Genomic DNA, 21,996 nt, shown 5'->3' on the forward strand with positions numbered 1-21,996 from the left:
TCTTCCACAGTCCCATCACTGTTCCCATGTCCTATGTGCCATCCTTCAGGTGGCACAGGCTGTGGGAAAGGGGATTAATGTTACCTCTGTGCTCATCAGCCACTGTGAAACTTAATGGCCTGGGATTTGCAGGCACTAGTGTTGCAAAATAAAACAATATTTCCTGCAGAGTGGGAAAAATCCTCTCTGAAAAATGGATCTTTTGGCAATGTTGTTTCACACTGTCCTATCATATATACATATATACACATATATGTGTAAGAAATACTGGAGAGATGGCAGTCACTGAGCAACCCTCTCATCCTGTATTTTGACAGGCACCAGGCTGACAAACTCGATACTTTTAAATTGCTTTTTATTGAAATGTAGTACATTAGCAAACCCTAACTAATCGGTATACACTGTTAACATATTGGCATATACCACGTAACTACGATACAGTGTTATACTTACATCAAAAACAAGTCAAGAAAATTCTGCTGCTGTCAAGCTGCAGTTTCACAAGGGCTGGAAAGATCCAATTGTCTGGAGGGCACCACACCACCTGCATCCCTGTTGCTGCTGGCATTTTTAGGTTATGTGGTCACACCAGTGTGGTCCACTTTGCAGCAGGCCAGTTGAAACAGACTTTTCATTTTATAGCCACACAAATTATTTTGTTGTTGTTGCTTGCTGCAGTCTCCCAAGCCAAAAGGCTGAGACGTCCCCTCTCTGCTGGGATAAAATGATCCCGTTCTGGTGGATTCTGTGCATGGTTAGCCATGGCCTTCAGCAGCTGATCCCAAATAGGCACAGTCATACAGAGAAGCTTGTAGTATTTAACATCTACTTGCAAAGTGCAGCAGGGCTGCCTGGATAAGCAGAAGAGTGACACTATCACTCAGTTTGCTCAGAAATATTGTTCCCCTTTGTAGTACTTCTGTGGCAGATCTTACCAGTGATGGGAGTTAAGCCCAGGCACAGGGGGTAGAAAAAAAAATCTACCTGCTGATCTGGCAGCAACCAAGCAGGCTCCTTTTTCATCCAGCACCTTCCAGTGCAAACTCAAAGCAAGCCCAGTCAGGTGATGGGCTGGGACCTTGCGACGCAGGAACCGCAGGGATCTGCAAACAGGAGCTTTCCTCCAGTGGCCCCAGATGCCTGATTAAACTTCCCTGGCTTGAGAGCAGCAAAGAACATCAACTTTACTTTCAACTTTTCTGTGCAGAAGCCTGGGGAGGGTTGCTGAGCTGTTTTCTGCCAGATCCTCCCAGAGCAGCCCGGGTACATGCAAAGGCTGCAGGCAGGTGAAGCCTTTACTGCCCGAGACAGGCAGAGGGTGTTACAGACACAGGCATGGGACATCGAGAGCAAATCCAGCCATCAGGTACCGTTTCCACAGCCCAGCAGAGCGATTCTGTTTGGGTTTTGTCCCCCTGAGGGATTCGGGCAGCTGAAGACCAAAGACAAGCCCCGGAGCATGGGATAAGTGGGGGAAAAAAGAAAAAAAAAAAAAAAAGGCAAACGATGCACACAGCTGAGCTCCAGGCAAAGGTTTAAAATGCTTCTTGCTCCTGAGGGGCTCAGCTGTAGTAAGCTGTGGGTGCCTGTGCCCGGCAGGAATAAGGGACCCTTCACATGCACATCCAGCAGATTTTTAGGCTGCAAAAACCCAGCCTCAGCTGTAAGACACTGGCTCATGTTACACCTCAGGCTTACAATGAAATTGCTTGAAATAGCTTCAGCTTTCAATAAAACCCTTTGTACTTCTTACTTGGCAGGAATATCAATACTTAATTATTATTAACTCTTCAGGGAAGGGACTATTTTTGGGTAACACCTTACACTACAGGCCCCCACCCACCCAGACACACTGGACATTATTGCCATAAAAAGAATAAATATTCAGACATTATTGCACAACCTACACATCCATCTCTGCTCACTTGGGCATCTCCACAAAGCTAGGAGGCTGAGGAGCCACATGATGCTCCATGCAGGGATATACAGCATTCCCCCATGCCATGGAGCCTGCTTTGGCTGAGCACAACCCACCAGGAACCTCCACTATTCCAGGTGATGAATTTCCTTCAAGGGGCTGGCTGGCATGGTGCCTGCACAACAGGGACCTTCACCCAGATCTCAAGAGGAGGAGAAGACCAGTAGTAATCGATGGGGTAGAAGGGCAGAATTGACTGGTGAGAATAAAGAGAGTTTGGGAACGTCACAGGCTTTAAAAACAGTAGGATAACAAAAGGATCAAACAACTGACATAGATAACAAGGTGCTGTTTTACAAAAGCTCACAGCACTTCACAGGCACCAGATAAACCTGACAGGCCCCTGTGAGGTTGGAGTTTTGGCCAACAGGTTGGGACATCAACTGGGGGTGCCACAGGAGCCCAGCCAGAGCCCCTCTATTGTCACGGGAGGAGGGCTGGGCTCCTTGTGGGGGGCACCACATTTTCTCATTGATTATTTCAAAGATATTGGAAACAAAGCAGAAATAACCTGCAGGGATACAGTCCACCTTTCTCCTGCTTTCCTCCCCATCTGGTCAACTAGAGCATCTTACCCTCTTAGTCCCTCCCCTGCTCACTGGTGTCCACCCAGAGTGCTGGAGCACAGGCTGCCCTTACAGTAAGGGCACCTGGGGTGCAGCCAGTCTAGCAGGAAAAGGGAAAAGTGAAGATATCTTTAAATATAACAACACATATGCAAGCTGTCATAGCACATCACACACTCTCCTGCACAGCTCGGCTTGGAAAATCAGGTCACAGATGGATGTGTAGCACGAGGTGAGAAAGGAGCCAGAGCTTCATTTGTGAAGTTCAAGGAGTTTCCATGGCTCCCGTGCTTGCCCTGCCATGCCTCAGCCTGTGCACTGCTGGGCTCCCGTCTCTGCTGTAAAAACTAGACTATTAGCTAAGCAAGAAAAATACATATTTTTAACAATTAAGTCAAGTCATTCCCTGGTAATCAGGCTGCAGAGCTGCCTGAACTTCAGCTCAGCCCTAGTGCCTTCATCCTTCAGCGCATGACCTATGCCTGTGGCATCATCTCAGACCTAAATTGGGCTAAACAAGTCCTGGAACCTCAGCATGCCCCATGCCCCTGCTTTTCAGTAGCTGGTAAAGCTCTCAGGTCTCCAAAGCTGTTGCACTCTTTTGTATGAGAGTGTTAAATGAAAACAGAAGATGAGTAGAAGTCTCATAATATAGTCCTAAACACATTTATTAAACTATTTTTGGTCTTTCTTTGGCTTATGTAGGCTATCTGGCTATTCCTATAGCATCCTCAGGTGCCAAGGCAAGCATCCTAGAAGCAAGGGGACAGTGCAAGCAGATACCAACACATGAGCTCACTGGAGGGAGTAATCATCTCCTTAAGTAAATTTTAACATGCTTCAAATTTAATACTTAATGTTAGTATTATAGATAAAAAGCACACTTACAATCTTTTTTTTTTTTTTTACTGGCAATTATCCTCTAAGACCACAAGCAAACCTTGATTTTACAAATGTCTTATGGGAACATGCAAAACTTTCCTAGAACATGAGGTCAGGAAAGAGGTGAGATGATAGAGTTTAAATAGTTTAGGGAAATAGTTGGAGATAAAGGCTTTTTTATATATATGCAGAAGTCATAAATTAATGTCTTTTTTTCAAAAGCACTTTTTTTAACCTTAAAAATTATTTTCCAAGTTACTGGAACTTACAGTTCTTGGTAGATTTCAATATATTTTACTTCTATGAAATGACTCAACCATACACAGCACCACTGCAGGAGAACAAGACAACTATGCTCATCAAGCTTTTTTCTTTTTTTTTTAAATATGAATTAAATATTAAAAGGAAAACCTCAAACTTACCAGCACAGCCCAGAAAAATCTCTCATGTTGCTGTGATGCCTCCTCCCCCTCCTAAGTATGACTAAGAACACCTGCTACAGCACGCCCCAACGTGTAGAGATCATACTTTTAATTTTTCCAGTGTTGCAAGATTTTCCAAATTCCAGGATGTCAATTATAATTGTCAGCTCCCTTATCCAAGATGCTACAACACAAACCCATTTTTACATCACTCTGCTAGACCCTGATCTCCTCAGAGGCAAACCTTCCCTCCCCCTGCTTAAAATCAAGATGTTTGGTTAGAAATAAGGAGATATCACAAAATACAATTTTTTATTTATTATGCTGTCTCTGGGGGCTTTGTATTTTCTAAAGTTTCGTTTAGTTTCCATGCCTTTTCTAGCTTTCCTGCATCTTCTGGCACACAGCTGGTGCAAACAGTCCCAGGTGGAGCTGAGAAACCACCAGTTTTAGTTTTGTGCCGAAACCGCGACCGGCTGACATTCCCCGTGGCCTTAGGGAAAACCCCTGTGCCAGGCTGAGTGTCTCTTCTTGGAGCCACCCAGACATTTTTCTATTTCACCATGAATACACAGGCGTTCACCAGTTCACTGTAACCTGACAACCCACCACGGGTACAAACAAGCCCCGTGGCACCCTTGAGAGGTGGCGATTCTCCTCCGGGGTGTTTGTTTTCGGAAGCTCCCCGCTCTCACGTGCCTGCCCTCTCTGATCCCACAGCTGGGGTTACAAAACCTGGGGTTGCTCAACCAGCCCTTCTGCCATCCCCCAGCCCTGTATGGGCCTGTGCACAGCTCAGCCCTGCTGGGTTTGGGTGCTCTGCCCGGGCTCGCCGCCGCTGTCCCCTTTGCACATCCAAGGAGAGGAAGGATGCTGCCCACAATCTGCCGCCCGAGACACCCGCTGGGGTTTTCTGCAACCTTTGGAGGAGAAAGTGGGTGTTCAAATTGTGCTCTTGAAAAAGTTTGGGGTCGGGGCGTGTTTCTAGAGCGAGCTGAATGACAATAAAAGTGCATTTGGTAAATATGAACGTGGGCATTACGAGAAAAAACTCCCTACACCTCATACCACCCACTCTTGAATTACCAGATTAAATAAAGCTGACGCACAGCAGCAGAAGTCAAAGCACGCTCGGCAAAGAGGATCATTTCCTCATCCCACAGAGCTGGTTTTTCTTTTTCTCCAGAGCATCTGTGTTAAAGACACAGCTGAACCACATATCAGGTAAGGATATATGTGAAGCAGACTGCTATACAATTAAAAAACATAATAAAGGAGGGAAAACACCTCCGCTTGTAGCAAAAGCACATGAAAATAAAGCATGGCAGGGTATGTCTTACCTTTCATTTTTGGCTTAACTGATTTCTCAAGATTCCTATACAGAGAGTGAAGCTTTGTTTCATGTTACAAGGACACAAATGTGTTTCTACACCTACAGTAACTTAAGACTGCAATGGAGAAAAAATCCAAACATTCACTGAACAGGAATGCATTGTCTGGTAGGAAAAGGTAGAGCAGAAGCTCTCGTTCCTCCACGTTTGCTCATCTGAGGAATGCTGCGGATGACTTAACTCCAGAGGTTCCTCTCTCACTCCCCATTTCTGCATTACTCCTTCAGAAGCCTGCACACAACATTCAGAAGCCTGCACACAACATTTATTTCCCCACCGCTTTTGTTGCACGCCGGTAAAATTGATTTTTCCTGCAGAGCATCAAAGTGGTTACTGCTTTCCTCTCTTCTGCTGCTTTCTGCGTCCCCATTATTGATGTCAGTGGGAAAGGGCACGGCTTAAAGAACATGTTTGTTATTTAACTGTTGCAGATCTCAACAGGAGAACGGGATAAGAAGCTTACCTCCTTTCTTCTCTGTGTAATGCCAACATGCTGGCTCTTAAAAAACTTCAGTGAAAAAAAATCAGTGGATTTTATAACCTTTCCACCCCCCAAAAAAAGTTAAGTGAGAAAGAAAGCTAATTAGATTACTGCATATTTCAATAAGTCTAATGGTTTTCAGGTAGATCAAGTGCTGGTTCTGTGAGTGTCCTCTCTATAGAAAGAGATTCACTTGACTTGAACACACAGAAGGACCAAAAGTGTATTTTTTGTAGGCCATTCCTCTCTTGCTTCAATCAAAGTGGAGGAAGAAAATAAGCATCAAGTTCCTTGAAACCTTTCTGCAAATACAGGTCCTCTCTGCAGCTTTAGCATCAGACTGGCTTGCTATTGTCCAGGGTTTTGTGGGTTGTAGGAAACTCAATGCACTTGTTAGTCCCTTGCAGAAGGGGCTATTTCACAGTAAGGTTATGGACTGACCAAGATATACGAGTGCTTTTACCAGTCACTGACCATCTCCTCTACAACCAGTTCCTTTTCTGACATGACTCAACCATCTGGACAATTAAAGAAACGGAAGCAGCAGACGCCTGCGTACGAGAGGCATTTGCAGTCCAACACAAACTCTTAGGGCCACCATAAAACCTCTTCTGCATCGCTGTGGCTGGGCCGACACAGCTCCCCGTGCTGCCACTCAGCAATTTCCATCAGACAATCTTGCTTGCGTGCAACTCTTTGTCAGCTCAAAGATGCCACCCTCAGAAACCACCAGGTCTGGTCTTCATCTGTGCAATCGAGAAGGTGGGTTCGTGTTCTGGAAAAAGCAGCTCTTCTTCAGACAAAGGAGATCCATGGAAAGAGTACACAACAATAGGAATGAGAAATGAAAAAACGGGAAAAGGGCCAGGAAGGAGCATGGATTCCTTTCAGGTTTTGTTCTCATCATACATGTCCAGGGCAGGCTCGATGGTTGAGAACTCGCTCTCGTAGACCAGGCTTCGAGGGGACAGAGAGTTACGATGAAAGAAGTGACTGCCTACAAGAAGTAGAACAAAACCTCGTTAGGAAAACACGGGAGCAACGTAAGAACTGAGTAAAGCATCCTCAGACACAGTTGCTAACTGCAAACACAGCGTTCGTGGAAAAAAATATCCACCCTTTAACACAGACCAGCAGCAGCCATATGAAACACTTCACCTCCATTCGTGTGCTCCCTTGCCAGCCCAAAGCAACCATCCGCATGAACAATCCCACCTCAAATGGTTCTTTCAGATAAAACAGGTCAAGTCTGAGCAAGGCTGGGGCAGGCTGGAGTTTCACACTTGGTGCTTGCTTTTGATTTACAACCTTGTAGAGCAGGCACGTGCTTCCTTAAGAAACCCAGGAGCTGTTGGCACCCAGCTCCCTATGCTTGCTCCAGCACAAAGGACTCCAGCATGGGTGTGAAAGGAATGAGCTCCTGGAGCTCAAGGTCACCAGGGATCATTTGAGAGTTGCTGCTGAGAGCCTGACTTCTTCCAGAGCTCAACAACCTCCATCTACTCACCCACGATCACTTTCTAGAAACAGGGAACTACATATTTCCTTACATAGAACCAAAGGAGACCCAACCCTCTTCTCCAGTGTTGGTGACACCTGAAACGAGCACCAAATGGCTTAACACAGGGGATGGAAGTTCCATTTTTCCCTTGGTGGCCTGGTGTTCCTGGGGCTCTCCAAACCCACAGGTGTGTTTTGCAAGGAGCCCAGCCCTGCTGCTGTACAAATGGTTCTCTCTGAAAGCATCTATCAGATCAGGCCCTTGGCCAAAACGTTTCATTACTTGGTTTCTTGATCCCACAGGGGAGTAGCTGGGAGCTCAGCTGCTTGGATTACAGTATGCCAGGCAGCCACATGAGCCAAATTGGAGGCAACTGAAAAGCTTCCAAGTTCATCAAGAAGGCACTCAGCATACCAAGGTGCCTCCAGTTTCAGGCATCAGTGGAGCAGGATGCTAAGGGGATTGCAGTTTTAGCCCTGGCAGAATTTAGATGATTAAATCCTTTCTTTACCAGATTTTGAGCCCAGCCTATCGCCTTCTGAAATACAGAGCTTACAAAAGATACGAGGGAAGAATTCAACCACTACTGTGCAAAATGCCTTTTCTCCTTCCCCACTCACCTAAAAGACAAATTCAGACAAAAGAAAAAAAAACCCCACAAAAACCCAAAACTACACAGAAGTCCTTAGTAGAATTGAAAGGAAAAAGATAGACTGCAAAAAATGCATAGAATTGTTGAAAGAGCAAAAGCTAAGATGACTTTTGCACTTATCAAAGCAGCACTGGCTGGAAGAGCCAGAGACACTGTAGATGGGCATGCAAACTCATTTTGCAAGCTGCAATGCTAATTTACAGCAAACTATGGCCTGAGCTACACAGCAATTGTGTGCCCAGGCCAAATCATTGCTCAGAACAGCAACAAACTGAAGCTGGGAAACATATCTGCTGCCAGTTTCCTACTCCCCTTCCAAACCTTTCTTTTATCACCAAAAGCCAGCACACATTCTCACTCCACCATTTGCTCTGTGAAGAAGTTCTCACAAGCAAATTAATTGCTTTTTGATCTTTCAGTTAGCTGAAAGAAGAAGAATTAGTAGTAATGTTGCAAGGAGTGACTTGCTCATTCTGCCAGGAGCATCTACCCATGTGTTTGCAAGGAGAGAACTGTATCAGATTATTGCAGAAGCAGGGGATGATGAATACCAACTTTCTAGATCTGAACCCTCTCACAAACATAGAGGTTTCTAAAACTAAGCAGTGATTCAAAGAATCAAACACACAAAAAAATTGAGTTTTTACGGGAATATAAGCTTGGAACTATGACTTGCAGAAGATCATAGCCTGCTTTTAAACAAAAAAAAGGGAACATACTCCAAAATCATACTAGAAAAAACTGATTTCAAGATTCATCTTGAAACGTGTTATGGCTCAGGATGATTTATTTTGGGATGACTCAGTCTTCTGCTTGCAGTTGAAATAAGCCATGGACATTGGCTGTTTCATCTCCACAGCTGAAATGTTACATACTGAATAGCCAATGCTGTAACAAAGCAAAGGGGATTCTACAAGCTTGGTGCTGCTTTTGCTTTTATTGCACAAATATCAAACAAGGGATTAGGAAGGAGACAGCCCAGGCCATCATTTCCTCTGTGTGTGCCCAGGCTTCCACTCCAGCAGATTTGAGGGAGATTTAATCAACAGGCAGACAGGTCATCTGACAATAGTTTATATTGATATGCAAAAGGACACTGTATATCCAACAACTCTCTAATTCTTTACTGTGATGTTCTCTTGCTTCTTAAGAAAAAAAGCCACTTCCAGGGAGGCTGCATGCTTCCATACATACACAAATCTCCCAGCTTTTGGGACACATCATTCATTCTTTTCCTAAATGCCTCTCTCCCCTCCAGTTCACTCCAGCTCACTCAGTGCAGGAAATCCAGCACCTGTGCAGGGCTTTTCAACACTCAGTCTTCAGGTGCTCTAATAATAAGCTCGGTTCATTGCTCACAACTTATTGCTTAAAGAAAGAATCAGCAGGGCACAGTGACCCTGCTCTGCTCATCCTACTGCAGAAAATTGCTAGTGCTTGTTTAAAAATGTGGCATCAGTCCAGTCGATAAATTTACTGAATAAATGTATTTTAAGGACAAGTAGAAACATCCACAGTTCTACATTCAGCTTATGAATCTGTTCTTCCTTTTTGGCACTTACCAAGAAAGATAAAGACTTATCCCCTAGGTATGGAAAACAAATGGGAAGTCTGCATTCAGTTCTAATACATGAAAACAAATCCTTCAGTGCTCTCTGCCAGTATTCTTCATTAAATACTTACAAAAACTTTTCAGATAACTTGTAGTGAATCTAAACCCAAACATACTGGCCTGGAACTGTTCTTTATACCTACCATTTACATCTACTGCTGCTACAGAAGTGGGCAAAACATCAAGGCCAAAAATTCAAGAGATATGACATTGCTGTAGCATTGCTGGTGCATCAGCAGCAAGAATCACCTGGTGTTCCTTTTCCATCTGCAATATATTAATGTCCTCAGTCATTAATCAGGGCCATCTTTTGCCACAAGCTGCAGTCCCTGCTCAGCTCCTTAATGTGGAAATCCGATCAGAGCACTCCCTATCTCAGACCATCTGTTTTAAACACCCTCTTGGTTAAGGAACAAGAGGGCAGGATTACTTCATGAAGTGTCCTTCCCTGGATGCCAGCTGTTCAGCAAGGCACTGCTGTTCCCTCTTGACCTGTACCCTATTAATACCCTTCTGTCAGCCCAGCCCTGCCATCCTTGCAACATCTGCGAGGTCCCTTCCAACCCCTAGGATTCTATGATTCTATGATTCTATGATCTGGAAGCAGGGACTGGCTCTTCCCCTCTCCTCTCACTCTTGTGATCATGCCTGTGAGGGTAACATTACTCATCTCATCTGTGTGGATATCTAAAAGCATGGCAGGCAATAAAAGATTTCAGAATTTCCTTCTTGCACCTATCCAGAGTGAAAAACAAATTACTTTCTAGGATGATGCTGAGTCTACCATTAACAGGATAAACTTATATTGCAGATACCACCTGTGCTTTTATTAATGCTTTGTTGAGACAATTGTTAGAGGCTCAAAAAGACTGACAAAGATGGCCCTTGATGATATAAATCCTCTACAAGGGGAAATGCACTGTCATAGGAAGGGAAGAAGCCCTGACAACCATTTTGTTCCCAGCATCACTCAGCTTCTTTTGCTGCTGTTTTAGAAAAGAAACACAAACTGGAACTGTTTGTGGTGCCTGGTACATCTGGGACACCACACTGCCCAGGCTGTCCTTGCACATCCTTCCCGACAACATTAAAAAGCAATTATGGATTTTTGTTTCAGGAGACAAACACAAACTTACCATCAATTTCACTGTGGCTGTGGAGAGATGGGGGGGAGGAATAAAAAAACCAAAAAACAACACAACAAACCCTTTTGTTTCATAGGCTGTACCCTAAATCATACTCTAACCACATTCCTCCTTGTTTGGAAGCAAGGCTCAGTTGACAAACACTACATTTTACAAGGAGACAGTCCTCAGACACAGGTATGTTTGAGGGTTTTTTTTTTCCCTTTTCATGAGTAAGTCCAATGGGGTTTTTCAGTCTTTCAAAAGGCAGTTACTGCTTGATTGTTTTCATGTTTCTTTCAGAATTTCACAAGGACACACTGAAAAATAATTCTATTAAATACACTGAAGATACCATACACTTTCTTATTATAAAAGCTGCCTTCTCAGCTGATGCCTGCTGGACAGATAAGTATTAAGAAACCACTTTAATGTAGGCTCTGGCTGTGTTCCTAAACTCTAAAAGTGCCTATACATAAAAATAAAATTAAATTAAATCCTCTATTTCCTCATACATAAAAAAATTAAGTCTCACCATAAAATTGGTTCTCTCTTCATTTAATTAAATTAGAAAGCATTAAGTTTCAAATGCCTACATCTTGATATGAGAAGAACATAAACAACTAAATGCAGAATAGGTTTTAACTTCTATCAATTATATTTTCCTTACTGATTTGTTACCTGCATTTACCCATCCCATTAATTCAAGCATTAGCATTTGGCTACAAATCAGATCTGCATGTCTTAACTCACTGTTGTGAAATCACTTGTACACTGCTGGCAGAGGTAAACTTGTGTGAGACAGCCTAAGTGAGGACAGTGAGATGTTTTTCCTCTGCCCCTTCACCAGTAAAAAAAGTCATGGCAAGAAGAGACATGTTTGCATAGTTCCTACACCACAGTCAAGACCATCATCAATCTTTCATGATCTGAATTTGAACAAAATCTAAACCCTGTCACTCCTGCACAAGGAAGTTTCACAGATGACAGTGGGGGAAACACTACCTTTTCACTTGGTGTTAGGAAGGAAGAAGTGGTTCAGAGTAGCTTCACTTTTATCAGAGAGAAGGGTGGGGTAAGAGCAAAAGCCAGAAAAGGTTTGATTTGTATGTTGAGAAAACAGTGTTGCAAACCTTCAGCAATGCCTGACCTGAAGACAAAAGCTCTGCAATCCTAGTGCAACACAGGAGTGTTATATGAGGAGAAATGGACAGGATAGTAATATTTCAAATTAATTCTCAGTGGGAGTCAAGGTAAACCTCTTAGATACTCGAATGCTTGCACCAGCTTTTTTCCTAACAAGCTGGTATGGAGTGACTGCTAGTAATGCTCCTGTTAGTCATCCCAGTGGCATCATAAGAACAGCACTGTGTGATGTTTCCACTTGTTAGCCTGCATGTCCCAGAGTGAAAGGAGAAGCACACAGATCTGCAAAGATGAAATCATTCCAAGGAATGAAAGCCCCTTCTAAAATTTACAAAAGGCTGTCAAGACTGAAGCACGAACACAGGAAGCCCAAGAAAAAGAAAAATTCTCACAGAGTACGATTTCATAATTAAAGTTTTTTTATTTCTTCACGTTTTCCTTAATACAAAGCTTTGGCATCAGCAAATTTTATGAAAAAATAGAATGTACTAAATAACTGCTTGTGCTGCATGATCGATAAATGATGCATAAAAATAGGTGTCTCTCTCCAAGGCAATCGGCCGGAAAGCGTTTCTTCAATACCATTCTGCTCTGTGGGGCAGGGAAAAAAAAAGGAAAAAAAATTTATATTAAAGTTAATACTGTCAATACTAAAAAAAAATCTCCTGTAAGTTAGTGAAAAATTATTAATTATGCAAGAGCAGAGCATTAAGAGAGGTCTCTACTCCCTCACATCATTCTTCTAGGCCTAGTAAAACATCCAGGACAGCCAGAGGTTTGAGCACTTCCAAACTTTTGAGGAAACTCCACCTGCTACTGAAAACTTTCTCTCAGTGGTGCTTTTTGGACTTGAAAACACAGTTATTCAGAAATTTCTGACCATTCCCTAAGAAGGAAAGCAAGATGTGCTTCCTTTATTCCTTTTCAATTATTAGCTAGTGCATTTAACAGTACTGGTGCATTAATATTACAAGATGAAGAAACAGCACCTGTTGTTGTTTTTTTTATCACTTAGCCAATGTTTACTCTATCAGGAACTATTTAAAAATGTATATGTGTGTGTATATAAACATACACACAAATATACACATACACAGTTACTCCAGAGCACACAACTCCAGGACTGTTTTTCTAAATAAACATGTTTAAGCAGTGGGAAGGACACAGAAAAAAAAGGACCAGGACATGCTTTTAGGCAAGTTTTAATGCAGCCTATTTGGCACCTTTTATTTGTACCAGCATATTAACTGGCCTCATGCTTTCTAATGTGTTTTCTAATAAGAAAAAAATCCCAGCTTTCCCTTGAAACACTATCATAACAGATGTAGGCTATGCCTGTACTGCTGTTCACATGAAGAACAGCATAAAAGCAGGTATGCTGTTGTGACATTTGATGGAAGTCTCAGTGAGAGGGTGCTGCTGTGTATTTGGCATGATATTCAGCACAGCAAATGCTTTGTCTGGCACTGGGGAACATGAGGTGTCAACCAAGCAGTAAATCTGAGCAGTAGTGTCATGCACACATCTTTCAAACTGTCTACAATTAGTAGGGGAGGCCAGCAGCACTGCTGGAGGCTGCTTGGATCCCAAAGGATTCAGTCAAAAAGCCATTGGGGCTAAAGGCTACAGCTAGGTACCTGCTACCTAAGTGATTTTTGACAGCTCTGGTTTCTGAGGTTGCTATTTTTCTTAAGTCTGCCTCTTGTACATGCTCACATTCTCATTCCCACCACTAAGGAAAGGAGCTCTCCCCACATCATCACACCCTGCCTTTGCACTACAGGAACATCACCAGGAAAACACTTTGCTGGAGGCCTCAGCTCCCTGCCAATGGGAAGCAGTTTGCCCTTCCAGTAAAAATAGATCCGACTGAGCAAAAGACAACAAAAAGAAGAGCTGCAAGGCAAGGCAGAAATGCAACTGCTATCAGTGCTCACATCTGGATGATACTGCAATATCCTTTGTCTTCTTCCTAATGATGTGGAAAGGCCCAGAAATGCAGACGTTCCTGTTTCACAACTCATCTTGCTCCGTGTTTTCCCAAGCTATTTTTTTGGTACAGATTAACTGTATGTTATGTTCTGTTATGTTCAGCTACAGCTATGTTGCCAAGTTGCTGTCTAATAGTGGCAATTTCAAAATGTTGACAAAAGGAAAAAAAAAAAATATCAGGAGACTTGATAGGGCTATCTGAGGTTCTAAAACTTTTCTTCATTAAGCCCTTTTGCAATTAGCATCTGGAAAGAGGATGATAGGAAGATTTGCAAATTAGAGTTAATCAAGGGTCTATAATGACCAAAACCTCTAAGAACTTGCTATAGCACTTCCTGAAGATGATTAGATTGAGACAGTCTTAAATTTTACACTAGAGATAGACATGTTTCCATCTTATTGAGAAGGACATCTTATACTTTTCAGAGAGCAATTAAAGCAAAAAAGATGTTGACATTTTCCATCCCCCATATAAATAAATTATAAAATACATATAATGAGCCCAGATGTTCTGTACACCTAAACAAAAATAGCCAGATGTATCTCGTTAATTTATCTGCAGAACAGATTTCTCCTTGCCCACAAAGAGAACTAAAAAAAAAAAAAAAAAAGTCACGTGCTTGGCTGATTTCTTGTCTAAAGGGGGGAACTGGGGGTGTCTGAAAATTAAGATAATTAAGAAAGCATGGATGTCTAAGTACTCCTCTGAATGCAATTTTTAAGCATATTAAAATGAGAGGTCAGAAGACTGCTCTGCTCTCGCCACTTCATTCATTGCTTTCACCTCTTCCTTTCCTAAGAGCAGAATTCCTTTTCTATTTAAATCCCTTTTTCTTAGCTGAAAGTATGCCAACTAGGTATAAAGATATTTTAATATATTAAATTTGGCTATGAAACTGAGGTGAAAACTGCCAAAGGTAGCCAATGGTAGTAATTTTGGCTCTGTCAGGTGAATTTTGAACATGGGTATTTAATGGCAGAAACCTACTGTTCTACACTGGAAATAAATATCCTCTCTTTTCCTCATGTCTCCAAGATTTCCTTGGACAATCCAGCTAAATATAAACTAAGAGGGGTTTCAGATCTTAGACTAGAACCTAATGCTAACTGGGACTTAACATTTGAGAACAGCAGAAAAGGCATTTGATTCTTTGGAAACTACATTGTTGCTTCTCTATTCTCTCAGTATTTCTTCCCAATGACACATAACCACGAGAATTATATAGAAAGATCTGAATATTTACTTACTCATTAGCATTCAAGCTAGCTGTGGCTTTGATGATCATGTAGCAGAGTGTAAGGGCACTGAGGAGGCCAAAACTGGCAATAATAAACCATTCTTCTGTTGACAAAGGAAAGGGAGGAAATCACTCGTGGGAGAAGGCTTATGTCAAAGCGATGCCAATATTTCCCTCAAACACCACTGGAGGAAGGCAAGAGGCTTCTAAGCCATGAGTGGCACCAGGAGGTGAAGCAGAAGGAGGTTAGCCACAGAGTTACTGACTGGAGAAGGCTAGCAAAGAAGAAGTGGAGAGAGGTGTGGAAAAAAAACATGGCACAACAGTATTTCCTGGCTGAGCCTAAGGGTTAGTGATAAAGAAAGATTACTTAATGTAAAGTGAAATGCAGGAACAAAGGAAAATGTAATGAAAACTGTCACCCCCCCCAAGTCAGAAAGAAGATAGTTAGGGTTGGTTTAAATTTGCTGAGATGCAGCTCTTCACATAAGCTCACCCAGTATGCTTGGACACTTGAGTCTTTGCCTCCCACCCAAATAAAGCTATAGTGTTACTTCTAAATAAACTCAACTAACAACAAGAACAGAAAATAGGATAGCTTGTTTGAAGGTAAAACATACTTAGTTCTCATTTTAACAGACAGGAATACAACACAGAAAAATAATTTCAGCATTAGTACATACATATAGACACACTAAAAAACCAAAAAAGCAGTATGAAGAAGGCTATTAAAGAATGTTCACTATTCAAAGTTCTCCCTCCTCAAGATCAACTTGGCACAAACACTTTTGTAGAATATGGCTTTTAGTTTAACCCTCATGCATCAAGGAATGCGTGTGTCATCCCTAAAATCCAAACATTTGAACAGTCTTTTCTAAAGCTTTATTTTATAAACACTGTCAGAATGAGCTGTTGTTGATTATTTCTTGTTTTACCCTGGCATCCCATCTGTGCAAGAGCAGTTGTACAGTTGGGAATAGACAGTAAAAAAAAAACCTTCTGTAAAACCAAGCAGTGAAAAGTTTAGGCAAAATCAGAGTTTTCCCACCCATGACAAGGAAAGCAACACACCAGCAGATTTGCTCTCTCTTCAACAGAGTACAAGATAAGTCACATACTGAGGACTGCATGGCAAAGTGACTTACTGGCTTTGCAGATAATTTTGTATGTGGATTTTTCCTCTAGGAAAAAGGAAATTTCTGGACACAGACTGTGTTTCCTAAGATGAGACTTTTTAAAATGAGACATTAACTTTGCTCCAGCATCTACAGAAACAGACTAATGGACTATTTCAGTTACACTGCCTCAAATGTCAGTGGCCAACAAGTGTCACTAAGGTAAAAATCTAAATCATAGTTGCACGTAAGCAAAATACAAGGAGAAAAATCAGAGTGCTGTACTGCATGGATTCTATTTTTGCAATCAGCCAGAAAAACAACCACTTAGGCATCAAAATGGGACTGTTCATACTGAAAAGTGATGCAACTCCACACATATTGTATTCATGATAGTGCTATTATGCATTAAAAACTCTAGGTAAAATCCAGTGAGTGGAAATTTCCCATTCTATTTTTATGGATAACAGCTTGCAAGCAGTGCAGGAACAGTTTTCTGATGTCATAAAACACTTGGACAATACTCAGTTGTTGGTACATCAAATACTTATTTTTAAACTCACAAATTTTGTAAGAAACACCATCTGCTAAGAGATGTCAGAATTCCAGTAGTAATGTTCTCAGGGGAAAAAAAAATTGCCTACAGAAATAGTAAGCAGCTAAAATATTATTTGTATAAATTCCTGCATGTAAGTATTCTGAAAGGGTAAGCAATGATTTTGGCAATCCAGTTTCTCCTACTGGTTACCAGATTCAAGAGGTTTATTTTGTTGCCATTTTAGTTCATCCAGTGTTCTGTGCATGAAGGTCTAAATGGATATACCATTAATTATGCAAGTGCTGGCACTGTCATACCTAGAGTTACTGGTCTGAATATGGAGCATGTGCCTCTTGGAGACACCCAGGTAACCTTTTGTCCTTGCAGGGAAACATTTTTCACCAGGGCCCTGCAGCACCCAGCTAGAGCAGAGCAAGTGCCACACCCCAGGCAAACCATAGCAGAAGTCAAAGAAAACTTACTTGTCACAGCAATGTTGATCTCTCCTGACCTTGGTGTGAGCTCCCCATCCTGTGGAAGCTGTGACATTCCCGAGGTGCGCAGGGGCTCCAGGCTGAGGGAGCCCTCGTTGGCAAAGTCACCGAGCGCCGCTCGCCTGCTGGCAGGCTGGCCCCTGGTGAGCCTCTCCATGTCAAAGGCTACATTATCTGTACAGGGCACGTTTGGCTGGAAAAAAACCCCAAGGGATTCCACGTTACAACGGTAGAAAACCTGAATATTGAATAAAACCACACACATCCTATTCAGCCACCAAGGATGTACTCGGATCACACAAGAGAGAAACTCGGAAATGAGCAAATCCCATCCACAGCTGCTCCTCCAGCCCACCCTAAAGAGGTGGAGGGAGAAGCAGAAAAAGGATAAAGATTCAAAAAGGGACTCAAATCTGCTTGTAGCATATCTGCTTGCACATTTCACTACTATGAGCAATGATGGCATGCACCAAATTCTACTGTATATTCCTCTAAAAATCTGTGTGATTAATCGCAAAAATAGGTCACCCACAACAGCTCTGCAACTATTTCTTTAGAAAGTGTGCAAATTTGCAACTGGCAGAGCTTAAAATGGAGTCCTGATGATTCCCACTGGCTAGATTCAAAACCTGCTTTAGACAGTATCTTGATAGACTCTTTTTTCCTTATTTCTTTCTTCTAAAAGAGCATTGCTCCCACCTTACAAACTTTTCCTCATATGGGAAAGATGGAAAAATCCTCTTTGAATTTCTTTACCTCTATCCCTTTTTGAACTGCCCAACAAAAGCAGTCCTAGGGGACCCCATAAGCCAGAGCTGCTCGAGGAAAATCTGCTGGCCTCAGCCAGGTTTTTTTATGTGTAAACAAATTTAAGGGTACCTAAAGGAGGCTACTACAAGAACAAGAGATTTACAGAGTTAATTTAACAAATAAGAATTGAAAGAAGTTGAGGAGATAGATTACAGAGAACCTAGTAGACAAGAAATCGATATAAATGCAAATATAACAATATATTCTCAATTACAAATTAAGGAAAAGAACAACAAACCAGCTTTAACAGCAGCAAAGAAATTGTTTAAAAAAAAACCAAATGCTTTCTGAGTAAGGGTACCCAAATATACTTCTCCCTTTCTCCCCTACAGTTATTTTTCCTGTTCTAGGTCTCAGACATGAGGAAGAGCTCACAACAGTGTAACTTACCACAATTCCCAGTGCCTTCAGAATGTTCAGTTTACACATTGGACACGTACAGTGCTCACTAAGCCATGGGTCCACACAGGCTTTGTGGAAAACATGCCTAGAAGAACAGACAAGGCACATGTATAATTTGCTGACAGTTTTATATGATTGGAACTACTTTAACAAACCTTTAGATAGCTTCTTTTAAATTAAGCTAGCAGAACTTGTTCTAGAATTGTGAGCAATTTGTGCTGATTGTAATATGAAAAAAATATCAAAACCTCTTGCTAGTTGTTGTCACCATTTACCAATAGTTTACCCTAGGAAGAAACACTTAAAGATTTAATTTTTCCACCTTTTATTGATTTAACTTCTTACCATAAGAACCCAGATCTTTCATTTCCAGTGGTATTTTCTGCAGAGCAACAAGCCAGCAAGAGCAGGCAAGCTCAACACAACAGACTGGTGATCATGACAAAGAACATCAATTACAAGGGCTGCTGAGCCAGTGAAGAGCTGTGCTCTGAAACCAGCAGGTGAAGGGGCAGTGGCAGAACAAGGAGTCCTTGCCATCTATTTGAGGCATCAGTCTCTAAGAGGTCATGCATGCCCCCAAGGCAGCATAAAGCTGCTCTGCTCTCCATCCTCTCCTTTCTTGGGTGCTGCTCTTGGCCTCAGTAAGCTCAGTGTAGGGTTTGGGACTTCTTTGCTGCCTATCCCTTGGGATTCTAGCAAACATAGAAAAAGAAAGTATATAATTGCTTTGTCTATAGGTATCAAGACTGAGGGAGGAGATAATGTACACCAAAATAATTAGGTTCCAGTCAGCTACAGCTGTGTATCCCACTAACTAAAGATGCATAGACATAGAGAGTACAAAATACAGTCAACAGAAGAGGGACAGGGAGCAGAACAACTTAATTGTATCCCAGATATTGCAGGAATAGAAACTTGCAGAATCTCAGCTGGTCACTTTGCTGAACTGAAATTTTTAGCAATAAAGCAATAATGAAAACCAGGGTATATATACTGCTTACTGACCAAATAATTGCTGAAAATACAGACTCACTTCTATTTCTATCAGATCTTAATGCATTCCCTCTATTACTCACAGAACTATAGGAATCACTGGTTAGAAACCTGAGGTGACAGAACAGGGTTTGAAATTTTCTGAAACATAGAGAGATGCTATTTTTCTATGTTAGGCAGATTACAGCTTTTAATTGCTTATGTTTCCCTTTATGATTCTGAAGTATCTTTTTTAGAGTAGGACAAACTTGAAAATCAAATATTTTGGGAAACAGCAGACATCAAGACTCCACAGAAGTATGAAAACAGCTTTAATGTTTCGTTATCAGCTAATCAGTGCTGTTGAAGCACTCAGATCAAGTGAAGCAGACAACTGATATGGATGCCAACATGCATCTGCCAAATATTATGAGTTATTTTAGAGAGTCATTAGCAGTTTGATATAGTTGAAATGCACCAAAACAGCCCAACTATATTTGAGACCTCAATTCTTTGCTTGTAGTTCCTAAACCTTCAGAGATTATTACTAATGTGCTTCAAAAAAGTTTAAGTCCCCAAAGGTTATTGATTTAGATCAGCATGGCTCTGCCTACCACTTAGGTAGTTTATCTACTCCTTAAAAAGCTTGCTGAAATCATCAACGTGGCTCAGACTCTGTCTGGATTTCTCTGCTTGTAAGAGTTAAAAAGCAGTTATGCAGCAACAGATATAGTAAAGACATGATTTTTTTTAAATACTCAAGTCTGACAAGGTAAGCCCTTGCATTTTTTTATTATCATAAACCTTCTCCACCTTCATAACTGTGTCTCCTGTTTTCCAAGACCATCAGTCTAAAGAGTTCCTAGTGAAATGCTCCAGGTCACAGCAGCTGACAGTGTCCCTCCAGGAACCATTCACTGGGGACTCAAGTGTGACACTGCTTTTGCTGCTTCTCCACCTTGGGGATGGAGGGAGCACAGCTGGCAGCCAGGCTGGTAGCATCCAAGGAGTCTCCCATGTGGGCATAACTCCAAACAGGTGACCTGCAGGTATTTTTCCACTATGTCAGCATACCCAAGCCAGTTGCCCTCCAGCTTGCAATAAACATCTTAACACTGACTCTGTTGCACAACACGGCTTCTTTGCAGCATTTCATAGAGAAAAAGTGAGTTGGAGGTCTCATTTCATGGTGTAACACCCTCAGATTTACATGACACACAAGGAGAAAAGCTTGAATGAGTTTACAAGAGCTCACCACGCTTCCCTGCTCACAGTGCAGCATCCCACCCAAGGGACCTGATCAATGTGTGAAGTGGCATCTTTGGCTACTGCTGGAGGCAGCTGCTCCCCTTGCCCTGGGGTACAAACCTCCCAGACAGTCTGGCAAACAGCACACAGGTCCTTCTGGCCCTGCTGCAGGCAGCTGGGTACAGCTAGCTCAGCCAAGGAGAGATGTCTGGCTCACTGCAGCAAGGAAGAAAGCACCAGGTTTCCATCCCCAGCAGGGAACGCCAGGGCAGGGCAGTGATTTCCACAAATACATAGTACTGCTGGGGGAAAAGAGTGGCTGCCCTTGCAAGCAGGTAGCAGAGAAAATGGGGGTGATGCCAAGGCACTGCAGTAAGTGGAAAAGATGGCATTAAGATGATAGGGCATCAACTTGCTCTTAAAATAAATAAGTAAATAAAAATATCTACTTGCAGCAGCACAGAATAAAACTGATGGAAATCTGGCTTAGCTGCTTTTGTCACTTTCCCCCTTCTTGGCCACTACAGGAAATACTAAGAATTTAACTTGAGGCATTTATTTTAACATATTCACTACTTTAATTCTCTTCCTCCCTTATAAATTTCTTCCTTCTTAAGTCATCTTTCTGCCCTCTTCCATGTCACTCTCTGCTTCCCTTTAACCTGTCACTTTGCTCTCCCCTCCCCTTATCTCTCAGTCCTTCACACTATACCCCTTCTGATCACTTTTCCCTCTTCATGTCCTAGATGCAGCAGTGTGATGGCAAAAACTATCTGAATAAAGAAAATTGCCCATGAGGTTTCTCTTTTGCTAGAATCCTTCTAACCTTTGCTTACACTACTTATTTTTAACCTATATAATATTCACAGAAGACAGAGACATTCCTTACTCAGGCATGTAAGCCTCAGATAGACATCTGCCTCTGTAAGAGCTATAGGTGCTGAACATATTTCTCACTCTGAAGCCCAAAATGAATGATGGAAAGTCAACTGCATTGCTTGTAATATTTTGAATTTTATTTAAAGTGGCCACAGTTTCCCACCTGTCTCAATTTTACATCATAAATACAGCATTTTGCTGAAGAATTTTAGGTGTAACTTGCTCAGCTGATGATTTTGCCTGCTGTGTGTCTGCCCAGACCAGGCTCCTCTCTGCTGAGGCACAGAGCAACAGACTATACTTAAATGCAGACAACAATTGTGGTACTAAAGGGAAATGTTACTTTTAAATTGATGAAAGCAGCAGGGATGTCATATGTCAGTGATTCCTACTGTCTAATGATTACAGCTTACTCAGCAGGCATCATAAGAAAAACTTCTAGACTTTCATTTGCTTCCTCATGGTCAAGCCCTTTTCTTGCAATTTATTTCCTCATCTGAATTATGAGACTCTCTTGCAGCTTTTTGTGGATTTTTTGTTTGGTTGGGTT

The 21,996-nt window shown here is 42.0% G+C and overlaps 1 protein-coding gene across 4 annotated transcripts in view; it reads right to left on the reverse strand.

The window, feature by feature from the left end:
* Positions 1 to 338: 338 nt before the first annotated feature.
* Positions 339 to 21,996, reverse strand: part of RNF130 (ring finger protein 130) — a 49,604-nt gene continuing 27,946 nt past the window's right edge. For 2 of the 4 annotated variants that reach the window (XM_030458879.1, XM_030458883.1), the window contains 3 exons: positions 18,333 to 18,429; positions 17,121 to 17,325; positions 339 to 6,717 (listed from right to left, as the gene is read on the reverse strand). In XM_030458879.1, the coding sequence (XP_030314739.1) occupies positions 6,608 to 6,717; positions 17,121 to 17,325; positions 18,333 to 18,429 (412 nt within the window). In that variant the 3' untranslated portion in view covers positions 339 to 6,607. The other 2 variants (XM_030458882.1, XM_030458880.1) reach the window with 2 other exon arrangements.

Source organism: Calypte anna, chromosome 13, assembly GCF_003957555.1.
Source record: "Calypte anna isolate BGI_N300 chromosome 13, bCalAnn1_v1.p, whole genome shotgun sequence".
NCBI lineage: Eukaryota > Metazoa > Chordata > Aves > Apodiformes > Trochilidae > Calypte > Calypte anna.